The 12,487-nt window shown below is 45.8% G+C and overlaps 1 protein-coding gene across 1 annotated transcript; it reads left to right on the forward strand.

Annotated features, from left to right (window-relative positions):
• The first annotated feature begins 3,975 nt into the window (after positions 1–3,975).
• Efcab9 (EF-hand calcium binding domain 9) lies at positions 3,976–10,231 on the forward strand. The gene is made up of 4 exons (XM_006978876.3): positions 3,976–4,164; positions 8,166–8,314; positions 9,268–9,444; positions 9,998–10,231. Exons 1-4 carry the CDS (start codon positions 4,029–4,031, stop codon positions 10,184–10,186), a joined length of 651 nt encoding a protein of 216 aa, XP_006978938.1. The 5' UTR covers positions 3,976–4,028; the 3' UTR covers positions 10,187–10,231.
• The last annotated feature ends 2,256 nt before the right edge of the window (positions 10,232–12,487 follow it).

A 12,487-nucleotide genomic window follows, 5' to 3' on the forward strand; every position in this document is an offset into this window, starting at 1 on the left:
TTTCTCTGTGTAACAGCCCTGGCTGTCTTGGAATTCACTTTGTAGACCAGGCTGGCCTCGAACTCAGAGTCTGCCTCCAAAGTGCTGGGGTTGAAGGTGTGTGCCGCCACTGCCCAGGAGAGTTTGCAAAGTTTTATTAGAAGCTTTTCAGCTCCTTTGAATTGCTGGTCCATGTCCTTTTTTCATTTTTGTGGTTGCTGGGTTTGGGAGGGGGGTGATTTGTTTTGTTTTGTTTTGATAACAGGGTCTTTCTATGTAGTCCTAGCTGTCCTGTAATTTGCTCTGTAGACCAGGCTGGCCTCAAACTCACAGACATCCTCCTGCCTCTGCCTCCTGAGTGCTGGGAGTAAAGGTATGCACCACCACCCATGCCCTACTCTTTGCACATTAAAAAAGTTAGATTTCCTGTCTGTTTTGATTCTAGGAATTTTGTTTTTTATTTATTTGTGTATGCATTCATGGTGTGCGTGTGCGTGTGCGTGTGCGTGTGCGTGTGCGTGTGCGTGTGCGTGTGTGTGTGTGTGTGTGTGTGTGTGTATATGCATGCTTATATGTGAGTGCACAAGAGCATGCATATATATGGAGGTCAGAGGGCACTTTTAAGAGTTGGTTCTCTCTTCCCACCATGTGGGTCCTGAGATCCCTAGGCCCTACTGAGCCATCTCACTGGACCTGATTTTTTTTTTTTTTTGAGACACCTCCCCCCTGCTCTGGACCTGAATATTTAAAGATGCTATCTTGTTGGGTTTAGATATTGAAAATGTTTCCTCTCAACCTTTCATCTATATGTAAACTTTGTTCATAGTGTCTTCTGTTGAGCAAGTATAATACTGATATAATAAAATCTGCTTTTATCTGTGGGTATTTTCCCTGCTACTGAGGACTGAACCCTGGACCTTGTACATAGGAAACATGCTCTGTGACAGAATTACATCCCCAGGTGGGTCATATTTTTTAACTTGAAAAAAAAATCAACTTAAGGGGCTGGAGAGATGGCTCAGTGGTTAAGATCAACCATTGCCCTTCCAGAGGAAGAGTCCATTCCTAGCACCCACAGGGCAGTGCAGGCATCTGTAGCTCCAGTTCCATGTGATGACCCCCTCTTCTGGCCTTCCCAGGCACAGCATGCAGGTGGTGCAGACATACATGCCAGGAAAACACCCATAAACATAAAAAAAAAAAAAAAATTTAGGCCAAGCATGGTTGTGCACACTCTTAATCCCAGTACTTGGAAGAAAGAGGAAGGCAGATCTCTGTGAGTTCGAGGCCAGCCTGGACTACAGAGTGAGTTCCAGGACAGGCACCAAAACAACACAGAGAAACCCTGTCTCGAAAAACCAAAAAAAAAAAAGAAAAGAAAAGAAGAAAGGAAGGAAGGAAGGAAGGAGGAGGAAGGAAGGAAGGAAGGAAGGAAGGAAGGAAGGAAGGAAGGAAGGAAGGAAGAAAGAAAAAAAGAAAGGAAGGAAGAAAGAAAGAAAGAAAGAAAGAAAGAAAGAAAGAAAGAAAGAAAGAAAGAAAGAAAGAAAGAAAGAAAAGAAAAGAAAGAAATGCACCCCTTGAGGCTTACTGTTCAGTGAGTTTTGTCAAGACAAGGTTGTCACCACAGTCAGGGTAGAGAACATCTCCACTGCCTATTCAGGCAATTCTCATTCCCACTCCTTTCACTTTTCCCCCAGTGCTGGAAATTAAACCCAGGCCCTTGGGCATGCCAGGCCAGTGCTCAGTCAGAGCCACACACACTGGCCTCTATTAACTTCTTCTAACCCAGCCTGTTTCCGAGACTCACTGTGTTGAATGTATTCATTCATCTTCATTGCCAGGTAGTACTCTACTGTATGGATATACCGTCGTCATTAACACATTCAACTGCTGAAGGACAGTTGGTGTTGTGGTCTATCCATCTGGTTATTATGAATAAAACTGATACAAACACATGGTGTCAGAGTCTTTGCATGGAAATGATGGAGTTCAGGACATATGACCTCAAAATATGTCACTTTGTCAACCTTCATCCAATGGGTCCCTTCCCTGTCCTTGAAGGAAAGGATAAGGACTGAGAATCGACTCAACTGATCCCTTAACAACCATTAGGTTATCCTTTCTGTCCTCCAGCCATACATCCCTACAACTGAGTCTCCATTCTTCACCAAGCCTGAACATCACACAAACACACCTATTTCTTTGGGTCTACATTTCCTTATGAACACTCCATCTGCATACAAGTGAACCAGCAGTCAAGATGCTGCTCTCCTGAAATTCCAGCATCCAGGAAGCAAAGCCTGAACCACACAGTGAGATCCGGCAGCCTGAGGCACAGCAAGACCCTGTCTCAAAAAAACAAAAAATAGTCCGGTCGTGGTGGCAGCAGGGCACACCTTTGATCCCAATACTCTGGGGGCAGAGGCAGGTGGATCTCTGAGTTCAAGGCCAACCTACAGAGTGCCAGGGCTACACAGAGAGACCTTGTCTCAAAAAAAAAACAAACACACACACACTACAGTAAACAAACTAGTAAACATGTGCTATTCTGCTATTACTCTGCCTTTGATTTTACTAAATGTGTGGGAGTTTTTGTCACATCAGACAATTCTCTGCAAATACAAGTCATTTTAATTCTCACACTGGGAGTTAGCAAACACCCCAGAGCCTAAGGGATCCATCGCACAAGACTGCTCCCCACTTGTCACACTCCAACCATAAGTTCAGGGTGTCTTCTGGGTTTTTGATCAATCAGTCATAACATCAGAGGTTCCCATGATTTGTAAGGTTAGGTAGAACTGTGTGTAGGCACACACACATATGTCCATCACATATACACATATATCAGTGCACAGATGGATGCACACAGACAACCAAATATGAATGGAGTGTTGTGATCTGGAGGAGATGGGCCAGTGCCATGGCACACATACACACTCACACAATAACCAATACAATTTTAAAAACACAAATGGTTAAGAAAAAGAAACATACAAGTTTGAAAAATGAAATGATTTATGAAACATGACAAATGATACATATATCTGGGGGTTCCTGATTGAAGTAGCTCTTCAGACTTCTAAGGGACCATTAGGGAAACCAAATGCTGACTTGGTATTTGAGGGTGTTAGAAGACCACCCACAGGTGTGATAACATTGGAGACTCGCGCTTTTTAGAATATATACTCAAATATTTGCACATGAGCTGTTTTGTTGGAGACTTGCTTCCAAATAACCCAGGAACTGTGATGGGATGGATTGGAGGTGGATGAGCTGGGACTGGTCTGAACTGTTGACCTGAGTGACAACAAGTCACAAAGCTTGAGCCTGCTGATCTGTTCCGCTTTGGATAGGCCTGGAACTGTCCATCATGGAAGAGAGAACTCAAACAGCAGAGACTGTGTTAGCCGGGCATTCTGCCTTGGCTTCTGGTAACTACACTTTGGTCTTTTAAAGATTCCTTCTTAGCCGGGTGGTGGCGCACACCTTTAATCCCAGCATTTGGGTGGCAGAGGCAGGCGGATCTCTGTGAGTTCAAGGTCAGCCTGGTTTACGAGTGACCACCAGGTGGGCTAGGATGTTGATAATGAGACAATCTCTCTCTCCATATATATGTATACACACACACACACACACACACACACACACACACACACACACACACATACATATATAGAAAGCAAGTAGCCTAACATTTATACAGACATAAATTCCTTCCCTTTGGCTTTATATTAGTATACTTGTTCGAGGCTCTTTCAGTACTTCTGTGTGTGTTTCCATTTTCCTTCCTAATAAGCACATCTTGTCTAGAGTGGCTCCAAGAGCTGCTTTGGTACTCGGCTCCGGTGGCTCCTCCTGGTCTAGAAGTCAGTCAGGAAACATCCCCACACCACAAAGCCAGAGAACTGCGAGAGGCCATTTCATTACCTCTCATTGTCCCCTCTAGGTCTGCCGGGTCATCTCAGGGACCCTGTCCAACATTCTAGTTCTGAGGCAGAATTCTCCATTCTGTGTCAGATTGCCAAAGCCTCCGGCTGAGAGCTGCTGAGATGAAATTGAAGCCAGGGTCTTTTCTGTGGTACCTTTACCTGGACAAAATCTACTGTTTGTTGTCTTTGAGAAATGTGAAGGCCTTGATGGAGTATTTTCACCTTCTGGACGCACACCGAAGGAACACCTTGAATGGTCAGTTCTTTCCCACAGAACCCTAAACTATCTCCTTACCATTTAGTTCATCTTGTCAAGGAAGCCGGAGAGAAACTGCCAACAGAGCTGAGGCTGACGGCAGTTCAGTGCAGAGGACAAAGCCACGGGCTCTGGGGTCAGGCTGGGCTCTACCCACAATTCCTTGGTGATTTGATGAGTATGTTGTCTCCTCTTTGAGGCTCAATTTCTTCTTCTACCCTCTCATGTCTCTCCCACCCCTTGTCTTCCCCCGTTCTCCCCACAGGGTCCTTTCCCACATTCGTGTTATTTTGTTTTGTTTTGGGACTCAAAACCAGGGTTTAACCAGGTTTAACCAGGGCTGTCTATCTAATGGTGTTTGTGAGTTACCAAAAATGTCTATCAGCTCTGTCACCAAGAGTCCAGATGCTTAAAAAAAAAGGTCAGGTGAAACAGCCTGGGTTCTTTTTAAGCCTCAGTTTAAATAAGATTTTCAACCAATCTAACCATCACTCTTACCTCACTGAGGAAAACGTCACAGTGAGGAAAGAACACTCATAAAGGTTTTTTTTTTAGACAGGTCTCACTATGTAGCCTTGCCTAGCTTGGATCTCACAGAGATCCTTCTACCTCTGCCTCCTGAACGCTGAGGTTGATGCTGAGGTGTGCGCTTGGATTCTTGTCTTAAGAAACAAATGAAGCCAGGCGGTGGTGGCACACGTCTTTAATCCCAGTACTTGGGAGGCAGAGACCGGAGGATTTCTGTGAGTTCAAGGCCAGCCTGGTCCACAAAGTGAGTTCCAGGATAGGCTCCAAAGCTACACAGAGAAACCTTGTCTCAGAAACAAAACAAAACAAAAAACAAACGAACAGTAATGAGGGAGGGGCTGTAGCTCAGTAGCAGACATATTTATCATGGACTCAGGCCCCGGCACCGAAAAGAATGAAACAAAACCAGCGGACTGAAGAAACCTCCTTTTCCTCAGAGTCATGCCTCACCTTCCTCTCTGCATATAGATTGGCATGAAATGTGATACCAGTCCTCCTCGGCCCAGATAAGACAGCTGCAGGGCACCAAGCTGTCCCTCAGAAAGCTAAGCCACACTGTCTCCCTGGGACGTTTGTGGAACAGTCTCATCTCCCCAGTAACCACATAATCCCCCAATGACACAATACCCTGGAGGTCCAGGCCTGCTATCTGATCACCAAGGGTAGGGACAGTGACCTGAAAGAGGACAGCACAGCTTTATGGTTTGCTTCCTGGGAGAACCACCTCAGGCCTTGGGGACTTGGGTGACCCGAGTCATCTTGCTGCAAAACAGCATTGATTCCATAGCTACCAGGTCCCTCAGGACACACCTCCCGGAGCATTCTGCCATCCCTGTGGGGGTGCAGTGTGTTGCTCTGAGTGCTCACACCTGGTGGGGCACACAGAAGGATCCACCACATGGCCACCAGGCCAAAGCGGACATTGTGATCATAGGCTCATTGTGTCCTGGCTGCTTCCAGCTGGGATTCCAAATGACATTGACAAAGGGTTTTAGATACTCAGGGGAGCTCAGAAATAGTTTTGTTTTGTTTTTTTTCTTTAAAGCATTTTCAAAAATATTTCATGTGTATGTTTGGCTGCATGTATATCTGTATACCACTTTTGTGCCTGGTACCTGTGGAGGCCAGAAAGGACACCGGATCCCCTGGAACTGGAGTTATAAACAATTGTGAGCTACTATATGGATGCTGGGAATTGAACTTGGATCCTCTGGAAGAGCAGCCAGTGCTGTTAGCTGCTGAGTCATCTCTCCAGCCCATTTGTTTTCTGAGACAGCATCTGACTCTGTAGACCAAGGTGGGTTTGCACTGATAGCAATCCTTCTGCCTCAGCCTCCTGAGTGCTGAGATTATTGGCATGAGCCACCACACCCAGGTCTGGAGATAGCTTTGGTAATCCAGAGGCAAAGGGGAAGCTGGGCAGGATGGCTGCAAATCTGAGTCCAATGTGGTCTTCTACATACAGTTCCAGGCCAGGCCAGGCATCAGTGAGATCCCATATCAACAGCAAAACAAAGCAAAACCAACCAACCAACCAAACAAACAAACAAAAACAATAGAGGAGAACCACACACAAATTTAGACTTGAAAAATCTCATGGCTGGATTTCTTTCCTTTTCTTTTCTTTCTTTTTTGTTTGTTTTTGTCTTTTATTTTTTTTGAGACAGGGTTTCTCTGTGTTACCTGGCTGTCCTGGAACTCGATTGGTAGACCAGGCTGGCCTCGAACTCAGAGACCTGCCTGCCTCTGCCTCCCAAGTGCTGGGGTTAAATGTGAGTGCCACTACTGTCCTGCTCAATTTTCATTTCAAATTTCAATTTGCTTCTGGAACAACAGAAATAACAGAAATGCAACCACAGACACATTTTAATAGAGAAAACAATGGATGCAGATGTGTGCTCCTGTGTCTGCCATCCATGGTGCCAGACTATTTATTTACTTAATTTTTCAACTGGAAAGAGAAAAAGGCTGCTTTGACTTACGCCAGGTCACAACCCATCAGTGTGCTGCTCCATCCTATCCCGGCTGTAATGGCTGGTACATGGGATGACAAGTAGGAACCTTCCTGTTCATTAAGTTACAGCACTTTCCCTGGATGTGCCAGGTTAGTATGTGGTAACTCGTGCACAAAAGATGTGGCTTCAGCCAGGCGGTGGTGGCGCACGCCTTTAATCCCAGCACTCGGGAGGCAGAGGCAGGCGGATCTCTGTGAGTTCGAGGGCAGCTTGGTCTACAGAGCGAGATCCAGGACAGGCACCAAAAAATAATAATAATAATAATAATAATAATAATAATAATAATAATAATAATAATAATAAAATAAAATAAAATGTGGCTTCATAGTAGTAAGTGCAGGGCTGCCACCAGGCTGACCCACATATGAACCCAACTCTGCCACTCAAAAGTGAGACCCACAGAGCAGCAGCAGCCATATCACACCAGAGCTGAGAGCAATGTGGAGTCTGCCCCACGTCACATTCCCTGAAGCAGGAACTGCGGTTTGACAAGATCCCTAAGCAACTGATGTACTGGCAATGAGGTGTGCTACCACTTCCCTGTCGGGTTCTCGGTTTGCTGGGATGAGGCATCCAAAAGTGCTTAACATAGGGAAGGCCCCCTCCCTCCACAGCCAGAAGCCTTAGCTCTGTGTAAGCATGAAAATTCTAGGGACTTCCTCAGAGGAGAGGAATGATTTTAAACTTCCCATTCTGATGAAAGGAATCATGGGAAAGGTTGAGGAAAACATTAGGATCTTTGAAAAAATATTTTTTAAAAGATCTATTTATTATGTATACAGTGCAGAACACCAGAAGAGGGCACCAGATCTCATTACAGATGGTTGTGAGCCACCATGTGGTTGCTGGGAATCGAACTCATGACCTCTGGAAGAGCAGCCAGTGCTCTTAACCTCTAAACCATCTTGCCAGCCCCGAAAAAAATATTTTATGTGGGTATCTGTATGTGCTTGAGGTGTGTGTGTACACATGTGTGCATGGGAAGGTCAAAGGGCAACCCTGTGGAGTTCATTCTCTCCTCATACTTTTACATAGGTTCTGGGGATCAAACTCAGGTCTCCAGGCTCGCACAAGTGTCTTTGCTGGCAGAGCCATCTCTCCCACCCTTAACAAAGCAGAATGAAGCTCTCCTTCCTCCAACAAAGAGAACCTCATTCACCAGCAGCTTGTCTGTCGTTGGTGGTATGTCTGTAACCGGGGTCAGGAGCCAAGCACTGACCACCACCATGATGTCTGGGCATGTATGCAGCGTCTATAACTTGGCACACTGCTTCTCCACAGCAAGGGCAATTAAAGGCTTGAGGAATTGTGGAAGGCTCAGTGTGAAGCCAGAAACAAAATATTGTCATTCTTCTTCCCAGTATAGTAAGCTTCCAACACTTCTGCCTTTTTATGTGGCTTCTGATTTAGTATCTTGGGACTGTTCCAGAACAATCCATCTCGTCCTCTCTCCTCCAGATGTGCTGTTCTTTCATTTTCTCCACCACGTGACTAACATGAAAATCACACAGATCAAGATGATATTTGACATGCTGGACTGGACGGCTGTAGGAGAGATTGGTTTTGACCAGTTCTATGTGTTGGTTTGCATAGTGCTGTCACATCAGGTGAGTGCCGGGGTTGGCGGGGGCAGAACAGAGAGGGCTGGGCTGTCCCCTGTCTTGGTAAAGCTGGCACTGAAGTGAGAGCACAGTGGATCACTTTTCTATCACTACAAATGGGTGGACAAAAAATAAAACGGGAACTTCATTGTTGGTTCCTGAACCAACCTGGACATTCTAGCACCTTCCCAGCTTCTCCCTGCAGCCGCCACTCATCTCCAGCCCTCCCCACATGGCCTCTCCGGGTCAGGAAAATGTTGCCCCTGCTCACCTGCCCACCTTCCTTGGCCTGCCTGTCCTCCAACTGGCTGATGATTTTCAGAACACCACCATCCATCCCAAGCATCTCACTCACTCCTGCCCTGGTTCTTGGGTTCAGAGACTTTTCTGCTGAGGCCGAAACAAAGGGAAGAGAGGTGTTATTCTCCGGGTTTCACCCTCACCATGAGACTCTAGCTGTGCATTTGCTAGCTTTTGCTCCCTGAGGAAAGGGATCTTGTGCGACTACCAAGGTCAAAGCTTCCCGAGATCATCAGTGCATGGTGGCAGAGAGGGTTGTTCATTAAGCAGAATTGTCATCACAGAAGGTTCCCTTGAATGCGGGGCTCATGTGGGCCTTGTCCCTCTTCACACAGCCCTTTCCCTAAGTTTGGGAGTTTGCTCTTTGCTCTGAGCTCTCTAGAGAATGGCTGGTAACTATGTAATTTTTTAAAAAGATTATTTATTATGCATATAGTGTTCTGCCTAGCCTGCATGCCAGAAGAGGGCATCAGATCTCATTATAGATGGTTGTGAGCCACTATGTGGTTGCTGGGAATTGAGTCCTTCCAGGACCTCTGGAAGAACAGTCAGTGCTCTTAACCTCTGAGCCACCTCTCCAGCCTCCAACTATATAAATCTTGGTGTAACACCCTTACAACAGGGTAGCACCAACGTCTCACACATTTCTCTCCAAACAGAACCATCTGGAAAATCAGTTTATGTACCGCCATTCCCGGCCGGTTTTTGACCTGCTTGACTTGGATGGGGAGTTGAAAATAGATGCATCCCATTTTGAAATGTACAGATTTCTCTTCAATATTAAAAAGCAGGAACTCCGAGACCTTTTCCATGACTTTGACATCACAGGTGACCGAGTAAGTGCAGATTTGTGAACCGTGGGGCAGAGGGTCATGTCCTGCACCAGTGCTGGCGATGGTGTGGAGGAGGCTGGCAACAGTCTGGGACTGGGAAAAGAACTGAGACAAAGAGGCCCTGGTGGAGAAAGGATTGGCTAAGTGCCACTTCAGGTGGTGCAGGCACACAATTATAGAGGTGTCGAGGAGGTAGACGAACATGGTGCTAACGTGGTGGTCAGGGAATCGTTTATAGATTTGAATAAGCAGAAAGGAAGAGACTCTATGATAGAACCAAGTGAGGAAAATCCTGAAAAAGCTCCGGGGTGATGGCAGCTTCTGCCTGTGTAAAGGGAAGCAGGTGACCTCAGTGGGAAGATGACATGGAAACATGGCAAGGTGACCCTGTTCCCACGATGGTCTGCAACAGGCTTCACTGTCCCTGGGTACCAGGCCTCCAGTCAGCCTGTAACTGTCCTAACTCCTATGCCTCTAAGTTTCCATGACTCTAGAGTAAGACATGATTACCACCTTACTAAACTTTCTATTTTTCTTCCTCCTCCCCTAATAAAAGCTGCTTAATTACAAGGAATTTAAGCTATACACAATCTTCTGCACTGACAAATCCACAGACAGGAAGAAAAGGAGGAAAGAAAGAGAGGAAGAGAGAGCAAGAGAAAAGGGGAAAGATAAAGAGAAGTATCATCATCTAAAGAAGACATACTCGACTGGGATGAGCCAGAGGAGTCGGAGTATCCTTTGATACCAAAGTGAGCATGACAATTAAAATTAACATGGCCACAATGAAGCAGAGCACCAAAGTACATCTTTATTTTGTGTATGTCTGTCTGTATTGTTCATTTATTTACTAATTCATCGAGACAGGGTCTCACAGTGTAGCCCTGGCTGGCCTGGAATTGGCTATGTAGACCAGACTGGCCTCAAACTCAGAGATCTGTCTCTTGAGTGCTAGGATTAAAGGTTTGCACCATTCATACCCAGTGTCTTTTAATCTTTTTGAAACAGGGACTTATGTAACTCAGGCTGGCCTCAAATTTACTATATAGTTGAAGATGACTCTGGGCTCATAATCCTACCACCTCCATCTCCCAAGTGCGGGGATTACAAGGTGTGTGCTTCTGTGCCCAGCTATCAAAATGGGTTTCTATACCTGAGCTACACTGTCCCAAGCAGTCATTCTGTTCATGTGGTCCAGTTTTGTTTCTGCCTTTTAGCAGGCCATGCTCAGATACCTGATGACTTATGGAGCCCAGCAGTTGATAGAAGTGACCCTTTCCCACTCTTTGCCGATGGTCCAATGCTCTTGGGATTCTTTCTAGGCTAAGCCCAATTGGATGCCAGATTCATGTGGGCCAGTGGTGACAAGGCAGGCTGACTTTTAAGGATATGGAGCTAGTCTTTTTTTCCTTTGAGACTAACTGTTGCCCAGGCTGAGCTCCAACTTACAGGATGAAATGATTCTCCTGCCTCAGCCTTGGGTTAACTGGGACTGCAGGAGTATGTCACTGTTCCAGCTCAGGCTGTTATTCCTTAGAGTTCAATTACTCCAACATGTGAAGTGCTTAGAAAACAGAATAAAACTTACTTGGGCAAAATATTATCATATGCCCCTGTTTCATTTAAACTTTTCATGAACCAGGCAAGGTTGCACATACTTTTAATCCCAGCATTTGGGACACAGAAGCAGGAGGATCTCTGTGAATATGAAGGCACTCTCATGTACATAGTGAGTTCCAGGACAGCCAGGGCTATGTAGAGACCATGTAGAGAGAGCAAAACCTTGAGTGATTTAAAAATTCTTTGGCATGAAATTTGTGAGCAACACCCCCCTCCCCCCGACTGTACCATCATTGTAGCAACTGTGACAGGGCCCCAGACCTTAGATGGAAGTAGCATTCAGGCCATAAAACTCACCATGTAGACATCACCACCTGCCAAAATGAAAACAAAGAGCTAATCCATTAAAGTCCACAGTTCTGGAAAGTCTCTAAATGTACTAATCTTGCTTTGTGGCTTCTGCAATTCTGCTTCTGGCTGTTTTTGTTAACTGAAGTATGTCAACCCAGAGCATGTGCTTAAGAGCTCTCCCTGAGAAAGGCTCGGGACTGCCCTGGGATGCAGAACACTCGGTCTAGTCACTGGCTGGCTAATACTTTCTATTGGCTCAAATCATGTCTGGGCAGTCTTCATCACAAGCATGTGCTGGGTGCAGGTGAGGTAGTGATTTAAGACACAGAACTTAGGCCTTCAGCCCTGTTAACTAGGTGGGACTATTTTGTTTACAAAATCCCAGAGAGATTTAGAAACTTAAACACGTCTCACAGGAAGTAGGACCAGGAAGCTGGTACTCACAGCCTGGGGTCCAAGCTGACTGGACTTTTGGCAGATTTTTTTCATTTACTTTTATTTTATTGGCGTTTTGCCTGTAGGTATGTCTGTGTGAGGGTGTTGGATCCTGGAGTTATAGTTGTGAGCTGCCATGTGGGTGCTGGGAATTGAACCCAGGTCTCCTAGAAGCGCAGTCTGCTAACTGCTGAGTCATCTCTCTAGCCCAGGCAGATTGTTTTTGTGTGTTTGGTGAGGTGGTTTTGTTGAGACAGGGTCCCTCTCTGTAGCCCAGGCTGGCCTCCAACCTGTGATGCTCCTGCCTCAGCATCTTGTGCTAGATGCTGGGGTTTGGCATGCTCTACCAGGCCAGACGTCTCTTTAAATTTCAAGCTAACAAATTCAATTGGTTCAGAAACCCCTCTTGTTTAATGTTTATTACTGCACCTCTCACTCTAAGTTTCTGTGGAACATGGTTGAGATCATTTATGACATACACCCAAGACTTAAGGATTCTAACTGACCTCAAGGCAACCAGTGAGTTTGAGGGTCCCCATTATGACTGATGATACTCAGTACCATAAATCACCTGATTATGCTACCAATGAAGGGGCTGGTATCTGCACAAGACATCCCAAGACCAAGTTCTCAGCACAAAGGAGATGTATTTGCCCCAGAGGGACAGAGGGCAGGGAGTAAGAGACAGGACAGGGAGAAG

This window comes from Peromyscus maniculatus, chromosome 8, assembly GCF_049852395.1.
Source record: "Peromyscus maniculatus bairdii isolate BWxNUB_F1_BW_parent chromosome 8, HU_Pman_BW_mat_3.1, whole genome shotgun sequence".
NCBI classification, from domain to species: Eukaryota; Metazoa; Chordata; class Mammalia; order Rodentia; family Cricetidae; genus Peromyscus; species Peromyscus maniculatus.